Below are 25,229 nucleotides of genomic sequence, written 5' to 3' on the forward strand. Positions count from 1 at the left end.
ATTTCAGTCATGTTTTTTTAATTTGAGGCTTTATCTTTATTGGTACTGTTTGTGCTTCACACAATGTAACTCAAAGTGGAGTCACAGGATATTATATTTACTTGGATGTTCAGTTTTTTCAGTGGACCATGAGTGACCATAGCTGTGGACAAACAAAAGCATCAGTAATTCTAGCTGTCTGTCTAAATGTGGCAAGACAAAAAACAGTTGAATAATACTGTACTAAATAAAAAAGGAAAGCCTGAGTGAGGTCTTGATTTTACTGTGCATATGTGCTTTTGAAAATTCTCACCTACCTTACCTGCAGTCTGTTATTTTGTGCTATACCTCTGCCTTGGCACAATCACTTGGTTCTATGAACATTTCAGCATGTTTCCTTAACTGTTGCTGTGCCACTCCCTTTGAGTACATGATCCTGGCCACAATCATTGCCAACTGCATCGTCCTGGCCCTGGAGCAGCACCTACCAGGAGAGGACAAGACGCCCATGTCAAAGAGACTGGTGAGAGCAAGCTCCCCGCCTCCCACCTCCTACATCCCTGCAGCAATGTCCATAGTGTTGCACAAACGTAACCTTCACCCACATTTGAAAACAAATGCTTATTTTCACACCTGCAGCACATATGCTGTGAGTGTCTTTGCCATGATCAGAAAAATAAGACTTTTGTAACAGAGAAATAAGGATTTATGTTTGCTGATACGTGATTTAATGTTACTGAGAGATCATCGTGCTTTACCTTAATTACTCTCATGAAAATAAAATGCATTTCAGTCAATTACAATACATGTATGCATATTTATTCAGCACACATATTAATTCAGTATGGCTCTATGCTTTGTTGCCTCCTGGCTCCAGATTTTCAGGATTTTGCCCCCCGTGTGTGTGTGTGTGTGTGTGTGTGTGTGTGTGTGTGTGTGTGTGTGTATGTGTGCAAAATTTTTTTATGTGTGCGTAGGTTTCCTCCCACATCCCAAGACATGCTGTTCAGATGCTGGGTTGGTGGCTCTGAATTCTCTTGTGTGGTGTGTGTGTGTGTGTGTGTGTGTGTGTGTGTGTGTGTGTGTGTGTGTGTATGTGTGTTTGTGTGTCTGAAACTTACCCTTTCCTGTGAGGGCTCTACTGAAAATGTATTGAGCCATACATTTCTACCTCTATACAGTGAAATTTTATTTGAGGAAGAAGAAAAATATCCCATTTCACATTTTTTCTCCCACAGTTTGGAGTGTAATGACCTTTTTAAAGGCTGCCCTACCATGTAAATTGTTCTGTCTATGCTTGAGTATATTTGTGACATTAGCCTACATTTGTTCTCCATCATCCTCGCAAATTAAATTATCACAAAAGCAAAAACATACTTTTACCTACATACACAGGTAGGATTTATATCAACTGTTCAGATTAAGTACCCATCCCAAATATACAGCTACAGGAACCCTCCTAGATGGCAAGCTTGAGGTTACAAATCCATTTTCATAATGACTGTAATATGCTGCTCACTTAAAGAAAATATTTATGGTTATTACAGAAAATCTTGAAAGGAACGGGAACAGATTGAGGGCAACAAATGAACACTGTTTGGCTTTTACTCTCTCATGTTGTATCTGAATGAGCAGTTGATTAAACTCCCAACATCTCAATACTTTTCAGGAAAAAACAGAGCCCTACTTCATTGGGATCTTCTGCTTTGAAGCAGGCATCAAGCTGGTGGCTTTGGGGTTTGTGTTCCACAAGGGCTCCTACTTGAGGAATGGGTGGAATGTCATGGACTTCATCGTTGTGCTCAGTGGGTGAGTGAGAAACTACTGAGAAAAGCTATAGGCACCTTTCAGGATTGTAATTCCTCAGGTTTTTGAGCTGCTCTGCATCGTGTTGTATTGGACTGGGACCTGATTAACAGCTGGCTTACTTGTGGGACTTTAGCTAACAGCTTATATTGTGTCACCAAGCAGATGAGTGTGTTTGTGATAGGTTACATTATGGGTTTGCACATATTAACCTAAGATATGAAAGCAAATGTGTAACACTTGCCTAAGTAGCTGGTGATCTCAGACAAGGTAAGCTTAAGCTGTAAAATTCTATATGTTCTACTCTAACCTGGTCTCTTCACAAAACTATATGCTTTTTTCCTTTGGTACACAATTTGCATCTGCCTCATTGAGTGGCCACAGGTTTTTTAAAATTTTTTTATCGACGCAACAAACAATAACATAGAACACTACACAAACAAGAGTACATATAGCATTTTACAACCATGTCTGAAAAAGAAGAGAACAACAACTGGGGTACGTATTACAACACAAACATGCATTATGAAAAAGTAATCAAGGATAAGGTACACCTTGCTATCATGTTTTTCAAATAGGCCTAAGTTTCTAATCTAATTTAAAGTGTTTGAAAGGTAGGACTCTTCCCTGACCATTTTGTTTTGTGTACAAAAGTTTCGTATTATTATTATTTTCAATTGAATTACAGTTTATCATTACATGTATTGCTTTAAAATGTACATCAATGCTTGCCACCCACTTTTTAAAATATTAAATGGGGATTATATAACATATATTTTACTTATTTTTCAAAGAATTCTGTATCCATTTTACTTTAAAAAAGCATTAGATATCCAAAAGTCTAAAGTAACTCAGCCCCCGTCTGTCTCTGAACAACATATAATATTTTTTAGAAAATAATGGTGTTTATTCTTCCAAATAAATTTAAAAAGTTTAGAATCTATTTTTTTAATAGATGAAGTTGGTACATCTAAAACCAGTGAGGTATATATTAGTCTAGATAAGCCCTCTGACTTGCACAGAAGTATTCAACCATTTAGAGAAAGGTCTCTTAACAACCATGAATCAAGTGTTTTTTCAAATGATCGTATAACAGGTGGAAAAACTTAGTTCACTTTTACTTTTTTCGATTTTTGGAGATCTTAATTCCAAAATACTTAGTTACATTTTTCATGGGAATATCACATATGAATAAGACATCACAGCCATTAGTTCACATTTTTTTAATATTTAAAGACAGACCAAAAACAGAGAAAAAATTTGTAAACACTGAATTGCCTCATTGCCTCATAGTTCAAAATAGTGTTGTATCGTCTGCCAGTTGGGAACACTTAACTCTCTTTATCCTGTATTGACCAAAAGTAAAGTTTTAACTATTGAAAATACAGTCTACGTAACAGATAAAATCCAAAAATCAATTCTTCCTTGGGTATTCTGGTTGGAATTTTTAAAAAGCCTTAAGTCTACACTGCCATCCCTAATAAATGGTATCAGGGTTTGCATCAGCATGGAGTTTTGTGTCATGCAGTGAGCCATGCAGAAATGATGAGCAAACATGGATCTCAGTCACTCTCTCCATGTCTTTCTCTCCTTCTCTTTCTCTGTATATGGAGTTTTGTAACACGCAGTGAGCCATGCAGGAATGAGGAGTAAACATGGATCTTAATCTCAGTCACTCTCTTAATGTTTCTCTTTCATTCTCTCTCTCTTTATAGTTCTCATATTCACAGCTCCTATTGTAAATGTGGAGGCCACGTTGACTCACTCCAGCTGCAGTTTGTGTGGGCTGGCGTGTGAGCTTTGTATCCAAACTCAAACATGAGCACACACACACGCATGGATACATAAGTAAACATGGAGATTTAGACTTTTTTAAGTTGTTTCGGAGAACTGTATTAATGATTTTACAGTTTATTCATGATTTGTTGTTTGAGCAGCTGGCCTGTAGAGGTGGAAACTGGCAATGTTTTATAAAGTTTATTTGCTTTTAAAGATCTTATGAATGATTTGTCATCTTACATAAGTACATGGTAAGGATGTTCAGGATTTATAACAATGAAACACCCAGAAAAAAGACTCAGCTAATTTTCAAAACACACACACACACACACACACACACACACACACACACACACACACACACACACACTTGCTGAAACCGCTTGTCCCGAGTGGGGTCATGGCGAACCAGAGCCTAAGCCGGCAACACAGGGCGTAAGGCTGAAGGGGGAGGGGACACACCCAGGACGGGACGCCAGTCCATTGCAAGGCACCCCAAGCAGGACTCAAACTCCAGACCCACCAGACAGCAGGCGCTTGCCAAACCCGCTGCACCACCGCACCCCCTAATTCTCAAAATGTGAATCAAAATTATTTTTGTGTGTAACCTTACAATGTTACACTTTAAGAAATTAACTAAATATTTTCAAAGACCAGAGCACAGGTTTCTGTTCTTTGTATTCAACATACTACTCCATGACATTTAGCCTGAAAAGATAAGACACCATGGCATTCACAGCTGCAATTTGTTGTTTTGGTTGTTGCTAAACAAGATTGTATTTTACCATGGTAACCTTTGGTTGTAGTTTCTTTTATTAGTACATCTAAATGACTTGACATCTTGCTCTTGATCCATGCAGAGAACTGTGAGAGCACAATACATATTGAAATAAAAATTCTAAGACATGCTGTAACCATGGCTCTTCACATGAGAGATGTGTTGCATCTAGATTTGCCAAGGCGGCAATCTGCTGTCTTCCATCAGTGCATCAGTGTGTAGTCAACATCTCAGAAAGAGATCCACGTATAGAAATTGAGAGGATTGTGGTTTTATTTACCATGGGATGCAGGACTGACCCTTGCAAGCCAACTGATCAATGAATAGCATTTCAACAGACACTATTAGCACTCATGTCATTAGGAAAATTAGGAAAACACGGCCATAACCTGCCACTTTAGTGATTAGTGCAAGTTCACGTTTCAGATTTTTTCCATTCTTGTAAAATAATTCAGGGCTTAATAGTATTTAAACAGTGGAACAACTTAATCTCATCATTAATGCTGAATTATGCTGAAACACAGAAGTAGAGTACTCCTCCATTAGACCCGCAAAAGCCCGTTATCAGCAAAATCTTTTTGCTATTCTGAGGATTGTTTTTTCAACTGAGGATGTAGTTTATACTTTTTTCAATTATATCCACTAAAAAACAAAGGAACTTCAATGAGTCCAGTTACAACTCTCCTATATAACATTCCTCTAACGGGTGAATGGCTATGATGGAGTGGAACTGTCACCTCAGATTCAATTAATTTATAATACATTCATCTATTCATCAACAACATATTTAGGTCCTTAGCTGCTACTTCACAAAAAGCAAAGGAATTGCTGGATCTGTTTAAAGATATCTACTGATTAATCGCTTAATAATAAAATTCCCAGCTGCATAAATTAAAATGGTAAATAGTTGTAGGTCACTTAACATTGTAAGTTAGAAATGTGTCAGTTAAATGAATAATTGTAAATGCAATAATAGACTTAAATGCTTAATTTATTTATCAGATGCTGTTTTTAGTCACTGTTGATATTTCTAAATCCAGATTTCTAACTAGGTATTAGACATGTTAAAGTCAAACATTATAGAGTTAAAATTTTAATATTACACAAAATTTAAAGAGCTGAAATTTTTGCGGGGGGGGGTTGGTGTGACTGGGTCCCACTCTCTGGTGGTCCTGCTTGGGGTGCCTTGCGGCAGACAGGTGTCCTGTCCTGGGAGTGTCCCGATCCTTGCCCTGTGTTACCGGGTTAGGCTCCGGTTCACCGCGACCCCGCTCGGGACAAGCAGTTTTCAGACAGTGTCTGTGTGAAATTTTTGCTGAAGTTTTAATTCAAAGCTGGTGCTTTAAAAGGTATTTCAGGTTCATTGTGCCTCATTTGATACCTTACCTCATTTGATAACTTTTTTGTGGAATATGTTGTTATGGTGATACAATACAATATCATGTTGTGTGCACATGAGTGTGAGCATTACAGAGACTGATGGTAACTGTTTGTGTATTCACACATGTCTTCAGTATTACTACAGGAAAGATACATTTCCATAGTGGCAGAAGGGTAGAGCTGCCAGATAAGTGCTCCGCAGCCAGCAGGAGTGGGTGGTTAAGTGGATTGGCAATCGGGTCTAAAACCTGTTATCTCCTGGCTCAGGACTTCAGTGATTTGAATGTAAATGAGGCCCTGGTAATCCCAAACCCAGTTACAACTGAATAGAATACCAAATCTTTAATGGTTTGAATTGGAACCTTCCAACTCTTTCTTTCATGCTGTACTAGATAGTATGTACATGTCAGGGAGACTTTCCATCCTCCTGCCACCTCCGCCTGCAATGGTACACATGCAGTGGTCAGAATTCATTGTAAAACGTAGCTTTGTATGCCTCCCCATCTTCCATTCACTGTCCATTAACACCGTTAAAACAGAAATAGACTAGCATGCTGATGCAGAAGAGAACCAAGGTACAGCTCACAAAACATCATATCAAAAGTTTGTAAGATGTAAAATATATAAATATATTTGGGAAAATGTTTTTTGAGTGTGTCCAACTGTCCCCCCACCTCCTTATATTTTCATTTATGTGTTTGCAAACACCATGTGCAACTGATCTACTCCTTTCTTTTTTCTTTCTTAAATGAGCAGATTACCATTTGATTTTTCCTCAAGTTTTGAGAAAGCAACGACTTAAATGGCAAGATGATGAGTGAGAGAGGGCCCAAACAAGGTCATATGAGACACTTGTGAGACACAGTGTGGGTGATGCTTCTATAATGCTGTGAGGTCCTTGGGTTTCTTGCAGAATGCAAGATAGTTTTTGTCACTTTTAAAGGACAGTATACATTAGCACTATGATATTAATTCGATGAAAAGACAAATTTCAATGAAAATTTCTGCAATGGATTACTTAAAACCATGTTTCTTGTTGAATACATACTGTTCTGAGAAGATCGCTTTTGGCATGCTGACATCTCATCTCACCCTAACACCCACACTGATTTTTTTTTTTCTACTGGATTGACTTACATAAAGGGAGAATCATCACAAAGACAGATGAAAAAGTAAAATTCTAACAGAAAGCATATCACAAAAATATATCCTTACTATTGGGTATCTTCTGTGTTTAGAGTTTTTTGCGCAATAAGCTGCCTGAGCTCAACGTGTAGTCATTCCGTGGCTGAACTTGTAACCAAAACTTTGACCTGGTGTGAAATTGTTGCCTATTTACGTAAGCACCAGTGTCGATGAGTCCAGTCTATCAGATGGCACATATTCTCTCTACCCTTATGGCTTTAGGGTAGAATACATGGTTATTTTTTACTCAAAAGCAGTTCAATTGTAGATGTCATGAGGGATGGCAACTAGACCTGAGATTTAGCCACGAAAATGGTGCCCCTTTTGTATCAAAACTGAGTGTTTTAAGAATGGCAAACTTTCCCTGCAAGATTCATCAACATGATCTCGGAGGAACTGTACCATAGCAAACGGTGTAAATGCATGTGTTTTATACTGTCAATGCTGCAGTCTACACCAAACAGACAAGTAAGTCAGACTTAAAAGAAAACTATACAAAGTAAGTGTATTGGCGTGGTACAAGAATTGAAACAAGGCCAGTAGGTCAGGACTGGCGGCCTTTCATTTCAAAAGAAATTAATGAACTGCAGATAGAAAACCCACAGGGAGCAGCTGCTAAATTAACAGCTTTTCAGATGTGAGAGCGCTCAGAATGAACCATCCACTGCACTGGAAACCTGGTGTAACGTTTTACCTTTGGTTATGAAAAATCATTGACGTGTATGGATACCTTACAATACATACAAAATTAGATACTAAGAATGGAGTCCTGTATGAGAGTATGTGAACCCTATAGATGTGGTCATTATTCTTGTATGAAATCTTAAAATGAACTTATAAAATCTAAATCTTAAGTTTTAAAATAAACTTAAGCATAAAATGATTGTGATGTATGCCCCTGATTCTACTTACCTAGTTGGTTAAATAAGTTCAATTTGGAGTTTGCTTATTTTTGCACCTGCACTTCTTTCATCGTTCAACATCACGCATGATTTCCTCTCAACCAACATATGGAACTGGAATTACACACCTATTATGTCAGATGAGTAACCTCTCATTTAATAAAGTTTAAATTAAAGAACACAAGGGGATCACATGCTTTCAAACCACACTGTGTATTGTGAACCCTTTAGTTTAGAGTTGTTCTGCATTTATTATTGAAGTTGGTTCTAAAACTGCATCCAGAACTCTTGTAGAGTGCCTGTCAGTGTAATAAGATGATTTGAACTTGCAGAAGTTAAAGTAAAGTTGTGTAGCCCAAAATGATGGATTTTTCTGCCTACCTTCAAGGGAAAAGAGGTCTGTTAAGAATCTGTGAGTTACAGTGCTTTCAGCCTGTCTAATGTGGCCAGGCAGAACCCATGCTGAGTAGAATGTACGCCAAGATGTGGAGACCACCATCCAGCGCTCAAAACATCCTGTCACCCTATTACTGAGAGTTCAGGTAGTGCAGCAGATAAGCGAAAACCACTCATCACCATGGTAATGTCTTTCACAAAGAACGTCAAGCCAAAGGATTCCACATGCTACTGTGATTGTTTCATTAATATTCTCTTAGGTTAATGTTGGTCAATTCTTTGCATGTGCAAGGAATAGTTTGGCACTATGTTGCAACAGCTATCCATGGTATCTCACAGTGCCTGGACTGTGCAGTTGGACATGGGTTTGATCCCTGCTCAGTCAACCTACATGGATTTTCATCTTCTCCCTGTGTTTGTGTGGGTTTCCTCCCACAGTCCAAAGATGTGTTTTTTGCTGAATGGGTGACTCTAAAATTGCCTTTACTGCATATATGTTTACATACATGTCATATGGTCCCAGTTTATAGATGAGTAAATGACTGTAGAAAGTGTAGTGCATCTAGCATCGAAAGTCACCTTGTATGAAGGTGCCAACTAAATATTAAGTAGAGTTCATTGTACATTGCTTTAGAGAAAAATGTCCAAGAGAAAAGAGTCCATTGCTTTGGAGAAATGTGTCTGTTAAATGAATAAATGTAGATTCAAAGTTAAATGAGAGACGTGTGTGCTAAATGACTAAATGTAAACATAGGTGCATATGTTTGAGGTGTACTGGATGAGAAGACAAATTTGGCAGAAATGTTCCCACACTGCACTAACTAAACTGATATGTGGTAAATGAACACCCATAATACAGCTTTGTAGTTTTGACGGGAGAATCAACAGATGTCAGACTTGTGAGAGGAGTCAGGAAAAATCTATTGTCTCCCACGCTCTTCTCTCATCATTCAGAACGATTTTCTTAGGAGCAAACTTTATATAATTACATATTTTAATTGGGATGATGTACATTTAAAAGCGTTCTAGTTTTCCTGTGTAGGTAATTAAGGCTTCAGAATGCAATTTTCTGAAATTCCTTTGTGACAGAATTGTTGGTGGCTTGAAATGGAATACATGGTGTATATGATTAAAACAGTTCCACATGCACTTTCATCACCATTGCATAATGTAGGTGGACAGAAAAAGGTCTTATGAAATTCTCTACCTCACTGAAGGGGAAAAGGGACATAGATATTAATAATTCCATAGAACCTGCAATGGGTGGCAGTGAAGATATTTTATTTGTCAGGTGCTTTCCTGTTATGTAGTAAGCATTCGCTTAAAGGTACAACAGCAATGTTTCTCATTGGACTTGAACACACAACCTTCTGATTATGAAGTAGACCTTCTGAATGTATTTATGGTTTATGTTTATGAATATAAACTTTCTGATTATAACTTTCTTAGCAACCTACCTGGATGTACTCCCTAACACCTGTTTTGCATCCATTCTTTAGGAGAGACGAGTATTGGAGTTTATATTGGCATTGTCAGCTTATCCATGCTCCTGTCTAGCTTTGTCTCCCCCCTCCACTGGGTGTGTGACAATTAGCTGAAATGCTGCTCTTTAGCCAAGATGAATAATTGATCCGGGGGTGTCATAATGATTCATAAGCCATCTGGCAGCAACCAGGGCTCCGGCGTGAGACATGTTTTTCTTTTTTTTTTTAATAACTCAAAGCAAGGTTGAGACGCGTAGCACGCGGGGGTGGAGATTCTATGATGGCCAAGGGCACACTCTGCAGCAGGCCTGACTACCAGCCTCCTGCCACAATAATGTGTAGCTTACGGCCATTCCAACACGCCTTTTTGGCTTCTGCCAGGCCTTGTATTGCACCAAACCAAACTGCCTTCTGGCTTTAAATGGACAATATGAGAGTATTAGCAACTGAACCAGGTGATATTTTTGTTGGAGAGGAGCCACAGAGCCGTGTGACTAAGGTAACATGCTACCAGTTTAACCACACTCATATTACTAGAAAGAATATGGATAAAAAAGCACATGCGGTTGAAATAAAAGTCTCATCAAAATGCAAGAGCTCAGAATGTAAATATTTATGTCAATACTCAATTAGCTTCATGTTTTCATGTATTTCCACACTTAATTATCTCTAATTAAATCCCTAACCAACTGCAAATCCAGATATTGCTCCTACATAGAAGCACTGGAACTTAATTTTGAAATGGCTAAATGGAAAAACAAAATAAAAAAAACAGCATGCTAATAAATTACAGCAATTGCAGACAAAATAAGTTTATAATGGCATGATCAGTTAGAGGTACACACACACACACACACACACACACATTTTCAGAACCGCTTGTCCCATATGGGGTCACGGGGAACCGGAGCCTACCCGGCAACACAGGGCGTAAGGCCAGAGGGGGAAGGGGACACACCCAGGACGGGACGCCAGTCCGTCACAAGGCACCCCAAGCGGGATTCGAACCCCAGACCCACCGGAGAGCAGGACTGCGGTCCAACCCACTGCGCCACCGCACCCCCAGTTAGAGGTACAATAGAGCTGAATAGCATTTCTAATGAAATTTCTGTGAAATTATGTTGTGTTTTTCATACATATATTAAAATGATGAAATGTACTGTATACATATTTTGATATGATTGAACAATGAAACTATAGCAAGATTGCATAATAATGGTAGCGCTGATATTCCTGTTTCGTTTGAAATTAGTAAAGTAGTTTTTTCTTAATACAGGTTTTTTTTACATTTATTTACTTAGCAGACACTTATCTCCAAAACAACTTCCAGTGGATACTATGTAGTGTTATCAGCCCACTCACCTTATTCACCAAGGTGACTTACACTACTAGATACACTACTTACAATGGGTCACTCATCCATACATCAGTGAAACACATTCTGTCCCTCACATACCATGAGTGAACCTGAACAGCATGTCTTTGGACCGTGGGAGGAAACCCACACATACACAGGGGGAACATGCAAACTCCACACTGACTAAGTGGGGATTGAACCCATGTCCTCTCGCACCACCCAGGCACTGCACCACCACCAGCGCTACTTACTGTGCCACCCTGCCACCATTTTACAGTAATCCATGGAGAAGTTGGAATAATTTTGAAAGTTTGATATAAGTTAATAGGCAGTATTAATATCCTGAATGGTTTATGTCTCTCTGAAGTGGTGGGTTTTTGAATTCAGGGCTTAATATAGTGAGAAATGTCAACCTCCCCATTCCCCTGGGGTGCAATGGCAGGGAGATGTTCCTTTACATTGACACTGTTGTTTTAGTTCATTTGAGAGCTGGAATACAATGAAACCCCACAGACCCTGCGGCCTTCCCAGGGCATGATGGGACACCCCAGCACCAGAACCGCAGTGGCGTAACGAAAAAGAACGCTTTTAAGATCCTGTGTGGGAGTCAGCTCATCTGCATGGTTATTGTTGGGTCCGTAGTTAATATTTTGCATGAATCTCTCCCTTTACAAGCTGCAAACTGCTTGCTGGCACCTTTTGAATAGAGTGGGTATTGTGTGCCTTCTGTACCTCTCCTACACAACACCGCATGTAGAATGACTATGGTGTTGACGGGTATTCGGCACCACATTGAGTAAGAAAGTAGGAATAAAACCTTCATCCAGAGTTCTGGAGAGAACATTGTTATACATATATTTCTGAGATGCCGCATACAGCATGACATTCACTGTGGTGTGCACTAGGGGTTAGAAAAACTTGTCAGGGGCCTGAGCGCTCCGTTTTCATAACACATTTTAATGAGCTCCTTATGTGCACCTGAAGAACAAGGTGACATGACTTAAAATCCAATTAATTATTTGCTTAAAGGTTTTAGAAGTCAAGGTGTTCTAGACATTGGCTGTCAAGCACTAGAGTTCTCATCCTAGGTTAATACCAGGTTAAGAAATCAGATAGATGTCTCCATAAAAGTTTTTTCTTTTTTTTTTCCTTTTTAAATCTGCACCTGCAAGATGCAGTTTTGGACATTAAAATTATGTTTTGTGTGCTGCTTAATCATGTGTTAGTAATCTAGCTCATTACAGATTAAGAGGTCAAAAATTTACATGCCAATCATTTCACTTCAAATTAGAATGAACAGAATAGCCAAACAACCTTATGGACAAGCCCTGGCATAGAAAACAGGAGATAATACTTCAACACAAATCTCTCTGTTAGGGGCAGAAGTGGGGATAGTAAGGAGTAAGATTTTTAAAAAAAAATCTCCTCAGACTTCTGCAAGAAATAGGGCAACTGGTGGGTGAGGGGGGTCTTACAAATTGCAATCTAAAAAAAGAATATAGTTTTCCCCTCAGCCATGTTCACTAAGAGCCAAGTCTAACTGCAGCACTGTCTTTAAAAAGAAATGGAAGAAGAACAGTCTTATTAAATCCATCCCCCCATCTCCCACAAGGGACCTCTCTAGCTTGACAAGTTTTCCCTCAATCCCTTGCTCACACTGTGCCACCTTTCCTTGGCATCTGATCTACAGTTCTGCCATTTACCCATTTAATTGAGGTTCAGCGCTTTAAAAATGTCTGTGTAGCACTGTCCAGACTGATAGACTTCAGCAACTCTCCACCAGAGCTGTTGAGAGACTTCCTTTGAACAAATTGTGATATGCCTCCATAAAGCTCTATGTCTTACCAATGGAGAGTGTGCTGGTAAGGGTTTAAGTAGTTGAACATTATATTGAATGGGGCTGGCCCAAATCTGGCCTGATTGTATTCAAACAGTTGGCTGTAATTACTCCTTTCGTTACAATGAATAAAGTCAGTTACTGTTTTTTTAAAGGGCAGTTACTTTTTCACATCTATGATTACAAATTTAATTATCCTCCACCCTAAGAAAATAAAAACAGTATTGGTCTCATTCTTTTCTTACTTGGGCTCCAGTCATATGATACTAGAACTGACAGAAAGATCCAATAACATTTAAGGTCAAAAACGGCAAAAATAAGGTTGGAATGGGCATACGTACATTTTCATGGCACTGTGAGTAGCCAGGCTTGCATACTATGACCGGAGAGGGGCTCAAACCTGAGTTATTTGATTGGAGGGCAGCTTGCTTCTTAAAGTGACTTTAATACAGTGATACTTTTGGACAGGCATAACATAGAATGCCACCGTGAGGTGTTTCTCCCAGTCTGGTAGTAAACCATCAGATTCAAATATAGGGTCAGAGACACTGCTCCATTAGTAGTGTATGAAGAAGGATAAACTTCTGAACTACAGGACTTCCAGGATCATGACTTAAAGAGCCCTGCTAACTAGAACAGAAGTCCAACAGTACTGATTAGCATTACATGAGTTTCTATCACCCGTCCTGGGTGTGCCCCCTCCCCCTTCGGCCTTACGCCCCGTGTTGCCGGGTAGGCTCCGGTTCCCTGCGACCCCGTATGGGATAAGCGGTTCAGAAAATGTGTGTGCGTGTGTGTGTGTGTTTGAGTTTCTATCAGTGTGCTGGACAAAGCAGTGAATATAGTGAATGTTTCTATAAGGCTTATAAGTGGGTTGCATGCAGGTAATGGCAAAGCATATATTGATTACTGAATGATAATTATACAGTTAAGTATCTTAGCTCGAGGACAAGTGCAGCCTCAAAAAATAAACTGGCCTGACTCCATTTCCTCCTCATCGGCTGCAGCACATCTCAAAGGACCTGGGAACCTATTGGGACTTACGTCAGATAAAGGACAACAGTTACATTTTTTTAATTAGCTTTTCCACATTGGCTAAAGGTGCCAGTCAGTTTTACCATGTCTGCAGTTCCGTACCTTGCATGTTTGCAATTCTGCATTTACATGTACATAATACAAATAACAGTTTGATCCAAAGAGACTTAGTTTTCATGTTCATGCAGTTACAGGAAGTGGGTTAAAGGAAATAAGAGACATACTGTATGCTTGGTGACTTCCCGTTCCATTCCATGTTTTGTCTGAAGAGGAAGCGCAGTGTTAGCTGTAAGTGTGCTCCTGATACAGGCTCCATAGGAAGAGCAGCAAGGGTCCATGTCACATGCTGCTTTCACAGCTTGATTGCGTGCATCTTCCCCTTTTCCTCTCTGCATACCCACTGGGGAGATTGGGGGCTGTTCGGTTGCCCCTCTTGTGTGATCTGTTCTGTTCATGCCATGCAGTTGGCGTCTGTGCCCGCTCTCCTATCCCCTACTCCTCATTCATGCTCATGATTGATCTGTCTCTCACATACTCAAAGAAATCTATACAAGAGTTGGATAGGTTATAAAAGTCTGTTACACTCAATCTCTTCCCAGCTACAGTACATAACTGTTTAAGTTTTTGTAGCATTTTGCTTATGTTAAGTATTAGATTTGTTTCTATTGCAGGTATGAGACTGGTGTAGTTACCAGTATTCACCAATTAGGTTATGTTCTTTAAGTGTACGCACTCTGTAACAATGGTTGCGGTTCATTAAAAATTAAATCCGAAACTCCTTGACTTCTTTTAAGAAAGCACAACACAAAACTTAATCCATCAGCATCATCCTGCTCCATTTTTGTTGAACCTGTGTTTGGAGGAAGCAGGGAAAGCAGCGGGAAGGAGGAGCTCAGAGGAGACGCTGACAGAGTGCTTCCTCCCCCTCGGAGGGCACACACCTACTGTGTGCAGCGGCTCAGTGTTGGCGTGGGCGTCTGGCGTGGGCAGGGGGGCCGCTTGGCTTCTGTCGGGGTCTTTTTTTCTCCATAGTGATCCCTGCCCTCGCAGAGCATTTCTGTCTTGCAGGATTCACAGATCAGTACAGTATATTCCAATGAATCATGCATCTTGCTGTGAAGCAATGCATGAAGCCCATACCAAACACATTTATTAGTAATAGATACTGTGTGCATACTGTATAATAAACTAAATACACATTAGTAGTGGTTGTGATATAATCCAGTAGTGATATAAGCCATTGTGTAAGTTAGTGCTAGCCATACAGTATAATTGTAATTAATGGATATTAATTCCCTAAAAGTGGAATTGCCAGCTACTATCCCACAATACACTTGGATGCTACTCATTCAGGTAAAGGTTTTAATGAGGCAAAATTACTGTGAGCTGAATGAAGGGTAATTCTGGCAGAAAAACGCTGCAAGCTGGTCATGGTGAGTAACTGCTGGATAGTCCCCGCTGGCCAGTCAATTATGTATGGTACATGCATCTGCTAATGGTGTCCGGTGTGTCTTCACAATCGAGTATTCCTTACTACTTTAGTGGGAAATGTTGGGAAATATTCACAGTAACGGTTTTAGCTCCAAACCTGCCTCTTTGGGTGGTGTTTTTGGAGGTTGTGGTTTTCTGAAGGTTTGACCCCCCGCTGCAGCCACATTGGTTTGTCTCTGCAGAATTCTGGCTACAGCAGGTGCCCACATGAACATCCCAGTGGACCTGCGGACCCTGAGAGCAGTGCGAGTGCTGAGACCCCTCAAACTCGTCTCTGGAATCCCTAGTGAGTGGATTGAACTGTAATCACATGCACACACCCTTTTAGCTATGCGGGTCGACAGATCTCTAGTTTACTCAAAACTGCTGCTATACACACATTTATTGAAGAGAACAGTTTCAGTCCTTGTTGATCTTTGTTATATCTCTCAGTGAAGTTGCAGAGGGGAATGCATGTTAACCCTGTGCCCTACAACAATGCTTCTCAGATCTATCCCATATCCCAGTGGGAGGGTGTCTGGGGGTGGATTTTCTGACACTTCAGAGACAGCTGTGAACATTAGTGGTGGAAGAGACAGTTAAATTTGTGAAATCTGAGTATCTGTTGATCCAATCAGACTATAACTTGCAAAATGCACGTGCACCTGGGGTATTAATGTCTGTCTTTTCTACGTATATTCCAACTGACCCTGAATTTTCTAAATGATCAAACCTCTCACCTATTATCGCAGAATTACTAAGGGCAAAATAAAATGGTCAACATGTATTTGTGTACAGTAATTTGGCAAATGTAGAAGACATCATTTGTATATTACATCAATTATTTATTAATCATTTTAATTTGACTCTGTATAATCCAATAATGTGCCAGTCAACTGTTTAGAATGATGTTGACCACACCAACAATGAAGTGTAACTTCTCTGTGGTGTGGTCTTCGGCCACAGGCTTACAAATTGTCCTGAAGTCCATCATAAAGGCCATGGTGCCCCTGCTCCAGATTGGCCTGCTGCTCTTCTTTGCCATCCTCATGTTTGCCATCATCGGCTTGGAGTTCTACAGCGGCAAGCTTCACCACACCTGCCTGCCCTCACCTGGCATACTGGGTAAGCTGGAAGGCGAAGCCATAGCTGCAGAGCACAGGAGAATAGTGTTAAAAGTACACAGTAGGTAACACCAGTGACACAAGATGAAGTAACTGAATGTTACTTTTCATATTGAATTCTATTTAAAATTAGCACTGTTCCACTTTCATTTACAGGATCTTTAACTTTGGTTATACTCTTTTACATATAAGCTCCTCAAAATAAAATCAATTTGAAACGCTGTAGGAACTTTTTTAGCTGTGATAAAAAAACATAAATGTCAAAGACAGCAATAAATTAAGAGGTTGCCTACAGCTGAATGGAAAAACTTCAGATCAGTACTTGCTAGTAAATTCAAAACAGCAGATAATTCTTTACTTTACTGACATGGAATATATGTTTTCCCACCTATTTTGATCTAGAGTGGAACACATGGGGTGGTACTATAGGCTGAGGAGCAGCAATGCTGCCTCTCAGCTGAGGGTTTGAATGTGGCTTCAGCTCTGTGAGGAATTCATGTGGGGGTTTTCACCAGGTGTTGAAGTCTCCTCTGCATTCCAAGGATGTGCAACGCTACTGACTTAGTGCAAGCTCATAGTTCTCATGAGCTCAAGTGGATAAGCGGTTAAGTGGTGGCTATATACATATTGAATATAAGTACACTTGTAGAGCATTGTGACCAGCTGTGAAATCTAGGTGCTATGAACCTAGTCTTTTCCCTTCCATCTGTTTTACACATGTTTAGACACTGCACAATTTCTAAATTAAGTTTAAAAACCTCCTACTGACAGTGAGTGCAAACATTATTTTTTCACACTGGGCATTTTCTACAGAACAGTGATAATAACCCTGAAATCAAAAACAATACATATGTATGAAGGCAGAAATTATTTTTATTTATATATTTATTTTTCATAATATGGCTGGATACAGATTGCCTAACTGATGGAAATTTTTCAGTCTTAGTCATTTTTCAGTAGGAATTTATTTGTTCACCAAATGTCATTATGCACAAATCTAACAGGATGGAGTAATGAAATACAATGGTCTACTTTTGCATTGCGTATCAAAGTACAAATATAGTTTGGCATAAATTTTTACTGCCCTCTTCCAGAGAATGAGACTGTGGATTCATCAGATCTTGAATTTGCATGTGGGGTGAGGAAATGCCCTGACAAGTACGACTGCAATGGCACCTGGATTGGTCCAAATGATGGGATTACGCAGTTTGACAACATCCTGTTTGCCGTGCTGACTGTCTTTCAATGCATCACCATGGAGGGCTGGACTGCAGTCCTCTACAATGTGAGTTCCTTTCCTTCTTAGAGAAATTTAAATGCCTTACATGTTGTTATACCTCTGTTAAGTAATTAATGTTTAACTCTGATGATCCCTTTTGATTAATGTTATAATTTTCCTTCAGTCAATTGATAAAGATATAGAAGGTTTTATTGTAAGCACCAAAAAGCATTGTTTTAGATCTTAAATAGGATATCTTAAATCAATGCACTCTCCTGAGATCTGTTATCTTAGCTCAGCCTGTACTAAGAAGTGAGTTGTAAAACAGTAAAACATTTTTACTGTCCACCAAGCTGAGAAGCTTAGCATTATGTAGGTCCTCTGCCTGTTGTTAAATCCTAAAACTGGGCTGTGAAGCGTGAGCTGGTCATTTATTGCACTGATTGCTCACTCTGCACCCTGCTGCCATGAAAGCACCATCTGTCCCTCTTTTACTGTATCAGGCCGAGGTTGATCAGCTCACAAACACATTCACATGTCACAGCTGAGATGCCGCCAGACAAGATTTCGTAATGCTTGGTTTCCTCCATGCAACATAGACATGGAATCAAGTGGATCAATGGCAGGGACTGAATCACTACCAAGAATGACAAAATCAAATCAAACTGTGTACATTGGTATGCAGTCAGAAAGATGCCAGCAGAAACTAGTTGTTATTTTCCCCACTTTCTCTGGGCTGTCATTGATTTTGTTGTTCCGGAATGGCACTGATTCTCTGGGAGAATCCACAACTCTTGTGAAGATCTGCTGATGACAGGGCAGGCTTTTGTGCACTTCTGCAAGTGCCAAATTTGATTTTGGTTTAATCCTTTTTCATGGAGCTCCCTGTTAATCAGAGGCTTCCAGACCCTGAACCTCACAGTTGGCTGGTAATCTTTCTTGGGCATCAGGTGGCCCATCTCAGTGGTGGTCTGTGGCATATTCTTTTTACACAGTTTCCAGTTTAACTTTCTGGCCCAGTGACAGGACACCCAACTTTGTCTCCCCACTATGAGCTAAATGTATTTTCATTTCCACTAGAGAAACACATGCAGGTTGCTTTCAGTGTACACTTCCTGGCAAAGCCCAAAACTCTGAGGCAAGGGAGGATTTTTAAAATAAAATGTGTGAAAGGGCAGCAGAGAATTGAGTGGCTGGAGAAATGGAACAAATGTTTGTAAGTTCAAATCCCAAGATTAGCTTCAGTGTGTTTCACTACAAAGTGGTAGGTGGAGGTGTATAGGGATGCCACATGTGAACCTGAATGCGCTCTTTCAGTTCTGGGTCCTGGTCACTGAGGTGAGGTTGCTGACAGCAAGTTACTAGCTTCATGCATTCTGTATTTATTTTTTGGCATTGGGACATTGTTAATATGTCCCTCTGAGTTTACACTGGGAACTTCAAAATATTGTGTGCCAGATAAAAATGACTTTTTTTATACATTCCTTGGCCGTGTGTGAATCACATCATATGGTGGATACTGCGTTCTCATTTTAGTGCAGGAAAGCCATTGTGCGATTCCCAGTTGGGGTACAGCTGCTGAAAGGCAGGGCCTGGGGTCATGTTGGCTTTGCTGTAAGGAGTCTGCAGTTCTGTGGGAGAGTATGAGCTGCCCACTGCTCCTCATTACTCACTACTGTGTGTTATTACTCATTACTGTGCATTACTGAAGCCAGCAGCATTCAAGACAGCTGTACTGTGTGAATGGTACCGGCAGCAAAGAAGCAAAAGAAAGCAATTAATTGAATTTTTAAGATTCTTTTTCAAAGGTTCCAGTGAGTGAGCATTTGCTTCACAATTCATTGTTGTACGATAAATATATTGTTTTGCCCCTTGAGATTTTAACCCCAGTCATGTATGTGCAGTCCTACTCTAGAACACATTATGAAAATACAGGAAAGTTGGTCAGTGTAAGAAACCAGGATTAACTAAAAAAATTCCTCTCTCCGCCTTTTAATTTCCAGTAGATAAAAGAGACAATCTTATATGGGCTGTGTCTTACCAAGAAAATCTTATTTAGAACAAAACAAGTGTTGAATCTCCCTCAACAATTTCAAAGGAATTTTATCATTATAACTGCATTAGGATGGATGTACTCTCCAGAATATCTTAAAGAATTTATAAAAATTATGATCTCTTCAATCGTTACAGTTACAGTACAAGGGACAACTGGTTCTAATATTGAAATAAAATATTAATATTTTGTTTAAGTGAATGGGGATTGTTTCAGTAAATGTCTATCTGTATTAAAACATTTAAAATTCATGTAATATTGTTAGCTGAAGAGAAAATCTCAAGTAAAGTTATAATGCAACAGATTTGTGTGCTCTCCGCTATTTGTATGGACCCCACATTTCAGAGGGCATTCCTATCTCATGTTGATCCTTCAGTAATGGAAGACCTTCAGCTGATGTGTGGAACATCAAACATGAAAATCCAAAACTGCAGTGAAGTGCGGTGGGGAGAAACCAACTGAGATGCTCCCATTTGGCAGCAGAGCTATAAATATGGGTGTTAATTTGACCCTGCCATTGTATACCTCTGCCTTCCAGGAGGGGCATCTGGGAATTGCATCAAAACTGTGTAGCCACAGGCTGTTTTGTGTATGAGCGTGTGTTGGGTTCAGAGAGAACATTAGCAGATCTGTGAGATGAATCTCTGCAGTATCTGCATGTGGCCTACACCTGCCTTTACACACGTAGCTGTTCTCCTGGAGGTTGACGCTGTTGAGCTCTGTTAACACATTCGATTCCATGATATAGCAGTGCAGTGCTTTTCTGTAGTTAATATGATTTTACTTTTCTTCACAGACCAACGATGCCCTTGGCCCCCAATGGAACTGGGTTTATTTTATTCCTCTTATTATAATTGGCTCTTTCTTTGTGCTGAACCTAGTGTTGGGAGTCCTGTCAGGGTAAGTAAGATGAATGATGACTGTTGTATTACAGCCCCTTCAGGTTATCCAGTGGCCCCCATAGGCTTTCATGACTCTGGAGGAAAGAATAGCCAACATGTCTAAATATTTTTTTAGTTGCATAATGCCTGATCACAGTAATTAGCTACACAGGCTGGAGTTAAAGGCTTAATTGTAGCCCCTTCTGTGTCTGCTGGATAGGAGTACCTGGAATTTGTTGTGTATAGAGGACTTAAGGGGGTGATCACAGAGCACTGTGCTTACAGGGAGTTTGCAAAGGAGAGAGAAAGGGTGGAGAATCGCAGGGCCTTCATGAAGCTCCGGAGGCAGCAGCAGGTGGAGAGGGAACTCAACGGCTACCGGGCCTGGATCGACCGTGCAGGTGCATTGTTGGCGCTAGCTGAGTCACCGTGGCAACACCGTCTGACAGAATTTGTGGGTGTGGGGATTTGTGGCTACTACCATTTGCCCATCAGATCTTTAGCAACTCTGAGAAAACAGTATTTCTGTGTAATGATTTTAAAAAGTTACATAAGGTGTGGTATTTAAATAGGGGCTATACTCAGAGAAGGGATATGCCATCCCATTTTCTCAAAATGTGTCACTTTTCATTAGTCTTCATTGAAGAATAAATGTAGGACGATGTTAAGCAATTAGCCTGTAGGACAGTTTGTAGGACGACTGGGCTTTGATGATTCTGCTGGCCCAGCATGCATGGCTTCTATGCGTTGGCGTTTGAAATGGGCAGGTGTATGCCAGGACAGATAAATAAACGGCTGCTCTGAAAAGACATGGAGCTGTGACGCCGGGCTCTCCCACTCGCCAAGGCTCAAGGAAAGGTGAGGGCTGATTCACCAGAGTGAGCAGTGACTCACAAGGATCGGTGAGACTCCCAGCTGTGAACACACCCTGGCGCGGGCTCTTGCACTACCCCCCTACCTGACCTCCACCACACCGTCACCACTCTCCTTCCGGAGCCAGAGTAAAACTGGCCTCTCCCTCCAGCCACGGTGTCCTGATTAGTATTTGGTTGGCATCGGTCTGGATGCACTGTGGACCCCTCATGCAAGCACCACTCTGGAATAAAACCTGGAAGGTCTTAAATCAAAATAATACTCTTATGTATCGAAGTGGCCAAATGTTGACATCTCTCAGTTAAGTTGCATATTTGGTTAATAAATCATACGTGTCATCCATGGCAACCCTCAGTATGAATGCATAAAATATGTGAATGCTATTTTTGTATTATTAATATTCAGTGGGAAGACTCTGCATTTTAATTTAATTTGGCAATTTCTTGATTTTGAAGTCAATACTGTGTCTTTATTTAATGGGAAATTCTCATGTTCTGAATTTAAACAGAGGAGGTTATGCTCGCAGAGGAGAACAAAAATTCTGGAACATCTGCTTTGGATGGTAAGAACTCTTGTTCCTAATTGCCAAAGTCTACAGTTGTTTTTTTTGCATTAGTCTTCAGTTTTATTTCAGCCTTGTGATTCATTCCTCTATGTCTCTGTCAATGGTATGAACATCATTGGTTGGCTATTTGGGGGGGTGCAGTGGCGCAGTGGCGCAGTGGGTTGGACCGCAGTCCTGCTCTCCGGTGGGTCTGGGGTTCAAGTCCCGCTTGGGGTGCCTTGCGGCGGACTGGCGTCCCGTCCTGGGTGTGTCCCCTTCCCCCTCTGGCCTTACGCCCTGTGTTGCCGGGTAGGCTCCGGTTCCCCGTGACCCCGTAAGGGACAAGCGGTTCTGAAAATGTGTGTGTGTGTGTGTGGTTGGCTATTTGTATTTATATTTTAGTGTGTAACAGTTAGGATCTTATTTCACTTGTCACTTGTCAAGTATAAGTTGGTAGTACAAGCTGTGTAAGTGGCAGAAACAGCTAGTGGTATAATAGTTAGAACTGTTGCCTTTGGACCTGCAGGTTCAAGTCTGATCTCCTGTTATGGTATCCTTGAGCAACGTACTTATGCTATGTTGCTCAGATGTGAGGGAGTGTGGTGGCGCAGTGGGTTGGATCACGGTCCTACTCTCAGGTGGGTCTGGGGTTCGAGTCCCGCTTGGGGTGCCTTGCGATGGACTGGCGTCCCGTCCTGGGTGTGTCCCCTCCCCCTCCGGCCTTATGCCCTGTGTTACCGGGTAGGCTCCGGTTCCCCATGACCCCGTATAGGACAAGCGATTCTGAAAGTGTGTGTGTGCTCAGATGTGTAAATTGGTTAATAACTGAAAGTTTACTTTGACAAAAAAAAAATTTGATAAATGTAACCATCTTTCTTGTTTCCAATGTACTCATCAGTGGAGAGAGTGCAACCGAAGTCATTTCAGGAGGCACATATAATGCTGTGACTAATGCTGAAGTGGAGTCTTATATATAGACTTTCCTACTTTGTATTGGAATTGGGGAGGAACTATGAATAGCCCTATATTCAATCTTTGTTACCACTCTTAGTGTTGCTTTACAAAACTGCTGCAGTAAAGTTATTGTTTCATAAAAACTTCACTAGAAATGAAAAGGTCCTATGTGCTGTCTGAACAGAAGTTCTGTGCTGGAAAGTAATCATTTGCTAGGTCTGATGTAGCCATTTTATTGACTGGATATTCCTTTTGATATGCCTTGGGTGAGTTTGAGGAGAACATATCATCTGATCTGGATTTGATTCTGGAAGCTTCGGATCTGACAGACATTAATGTATTTTTGCAGCTTTGATTTCATTTTCAGATGATGGCCATTCTGTTCTAATGATGTTTGTAGTCATGATTTTGAACCTTTTCTCAGGTGGAACTAAGTCTGTCCTCATCAACCATTGAAAAAAATATGGGCACCGAAAAGGGTTTAATTGGACCTCTGAAAATAAACATAATAAACATATTGCTGTACCAGTAGGCTGGTGTTGCCTTGGTAACCATGCTTCACACTGCTGTTTGTATTAATTTTTATTTGCTTACAATGAAAAATAACAATTTTTTTACACTACCAGTGTTCACCAAGAACACCGTTTTTAATGTACTGTGTTGCAGTCTCCTCCATAATCCAAGCAATGTTTGTATAATTTGGCATCTCTGAGTCCTCAGGTGTACTGTAGTTCAATTGACCTACGTTAAAATAGTACTGATGGAAGAGAAACTTGATGTTATTGATGATGGGATGCAGCCATTAATTTAATTATTGATTTTATAAATATATTTCTAAATATATTTCTATCTTGGAGGTTTGTTGAAACACTGGAGAACGTAACAAATTAAAAATGAAATGTAACCATTAAAATTCTATAGTTTATGATGATTAATTCGATGACCTGCAATGGACTGGCATCCCATCCAGGGTGTACACTGCCTCACATTCTGTGCTTCAGGGATAAACTCTAGGACCACCACATTGGACAGTTAGTTAATGAAAATGAAGAAAAACAAAAAACAAAAGCAGAGAACATAAATTTGTGAGGAGGAACACATTTTTTAGATGCAGGTCATTTGAAGAAATTAATGTAAGGTTCAGACTCTTTACTCATGCAGTTCTAGTATGCCTTTCCATTAGGTCTTGCTGCTGTGAATTATCTTTGCCATTCATTCGTGATAACCTGTGCTCATGTGGGTGTTGCAGAGTGTTTCCTGTGTGTGGTTTGATGTGCAACATTCTCACATGTTCTTTTCCGATTCTTGCACCTTCAGTGCTGAAAAGAGCCACCAGCAAGAAAAACCGCACGGAGGCTGCCCGCCGAGGAGAGGGGAAGTACGCAGATATATCCTCGGCAGGTGAATCTAGATGGGTGATGTCATCCAAGCTCTAAAACTAAGCTCAATAAATTTCATTTACTATCTCTTCTTAGTGGTAATTTCAGCTAACTGCAAACAACATAAACTGTAGATATACTTAGAAATTATGGATATGTAAGAATAAGCTGATCCAAACAACTAGTGTCCTATTGAAAGTTATTTAGTATGTGTATGTACTTGCAGGGTTCTGTCAAAGACACTAAAAGATAGATAAGATAATCAGCTTTTGTAGGTAAAGCGACTACTGCCAGTTGAGGTTTTATTTATCATTAGTTTAGAAATAGGCCATCTTTTAAGAATGTAATAATGCAGAAGCAATAAAGGTCTTGATTTAACCCACTTTTATAGCGCCCAAACTTGTCATCTTAGTTTTTATGCTGTTGCTTGGCATTTGTCATGGTAACTTTGAAATGATTTGATTCTCATGAATATGTATAGCTGTATTATGGAGTTGTTATGAATAGTTATCAATTGTGCTAATGTAATAGTTTTTAATGGGTTGAGTCATCAGACAGATGACTGTGTTCTATCAGATCTGATAATTCTTGTTTTTGTCTGTTAGCTTTCTTCTATCCTTTATTCTCAACACGTCCCTCTATTAGAAATTAGCACATCATCTGGGCCTGAAGTTATATATAATGTTTTGTGTGTACTGAATGCTATAGGGTTTGTTTGCAGCACAAACATTCCTTGTATCACTGGATGAAAAGCAGCACCTGAACGATTCCTCATTTAATCTCCATTTACATATCATAATGTCACAATGTCTTA

At 40.1% G+C, this 25,229-nt stretch overlaps 1 protein-coding gene across 5 annotated transcripts in view; it reads left to right on the forward strand.

The window, feature by feature from the left end:
- The window catches only part of LOC108935228 (voltage-dependent R-type calcium channel subunit alpha-1E-like), a 98,818-nt gene that overhangs the window by 37,070 nt on the left and 36,519 nt on the right, over nucleotides 1–25,229 (forward strand). For all 5 annotated transcript variants that reach the window (XM_018753663.2, XM_018753662.2, XM_018753667.2 and 2 more), the window contains exons 4-12: nucleotides 397–502; nucleotides 1,649–1,788; nucleotides 15,592–15,695; nucleotides 16,355–16,513; nucleotides 17,607–17,797; nucleotides 20,581–20,684; nucleotides 20,951–21,066; nucleotides 22,047–22,100; nucleotides 24,354–24,437. In XM_018753663.2, the coding sequence (XP_018609179.1) occupies nucleotides 397–502; nucleotides 1,649–1,788; nucleotides 15,592–15,695; nucleotides 16,355–16,513; nucleotides 17,607–17,797; nucleotides 20,581–20,684; nucleotides 20,951–21,066; nucleotides 22,047–22,100; nucleotides 24,354–24,437 (1,058 nt within the window). The remainder of the gene's footprint in view (nucleotides 1–396; nucleotides 503–1,648; nucleotides 1,789–15,591; nucleotides 15,696–16,354; nucleotides 16,514–17,606; nucleotides 17,798–20,580; nucleotides 20,685–20,950; nucleotides 21,067–22,046; nucleotides 22,101–24,353; nucleotides 24,438–25,229) is intronic.

This window comes from Scleropages formosus, chromosome 3 (assembly GCF_900964775.1).
Source record: "Scleropages formosus chromosome 3, fSclFor1.1, whole genome shotgun sequence".
Lineage (NCBI taxonomy): Eukaryota > Metazoa > Chordata > Actinopteri > Osteoglossiformes > Osteoglossidae > Scleropages > Scleropages formosus.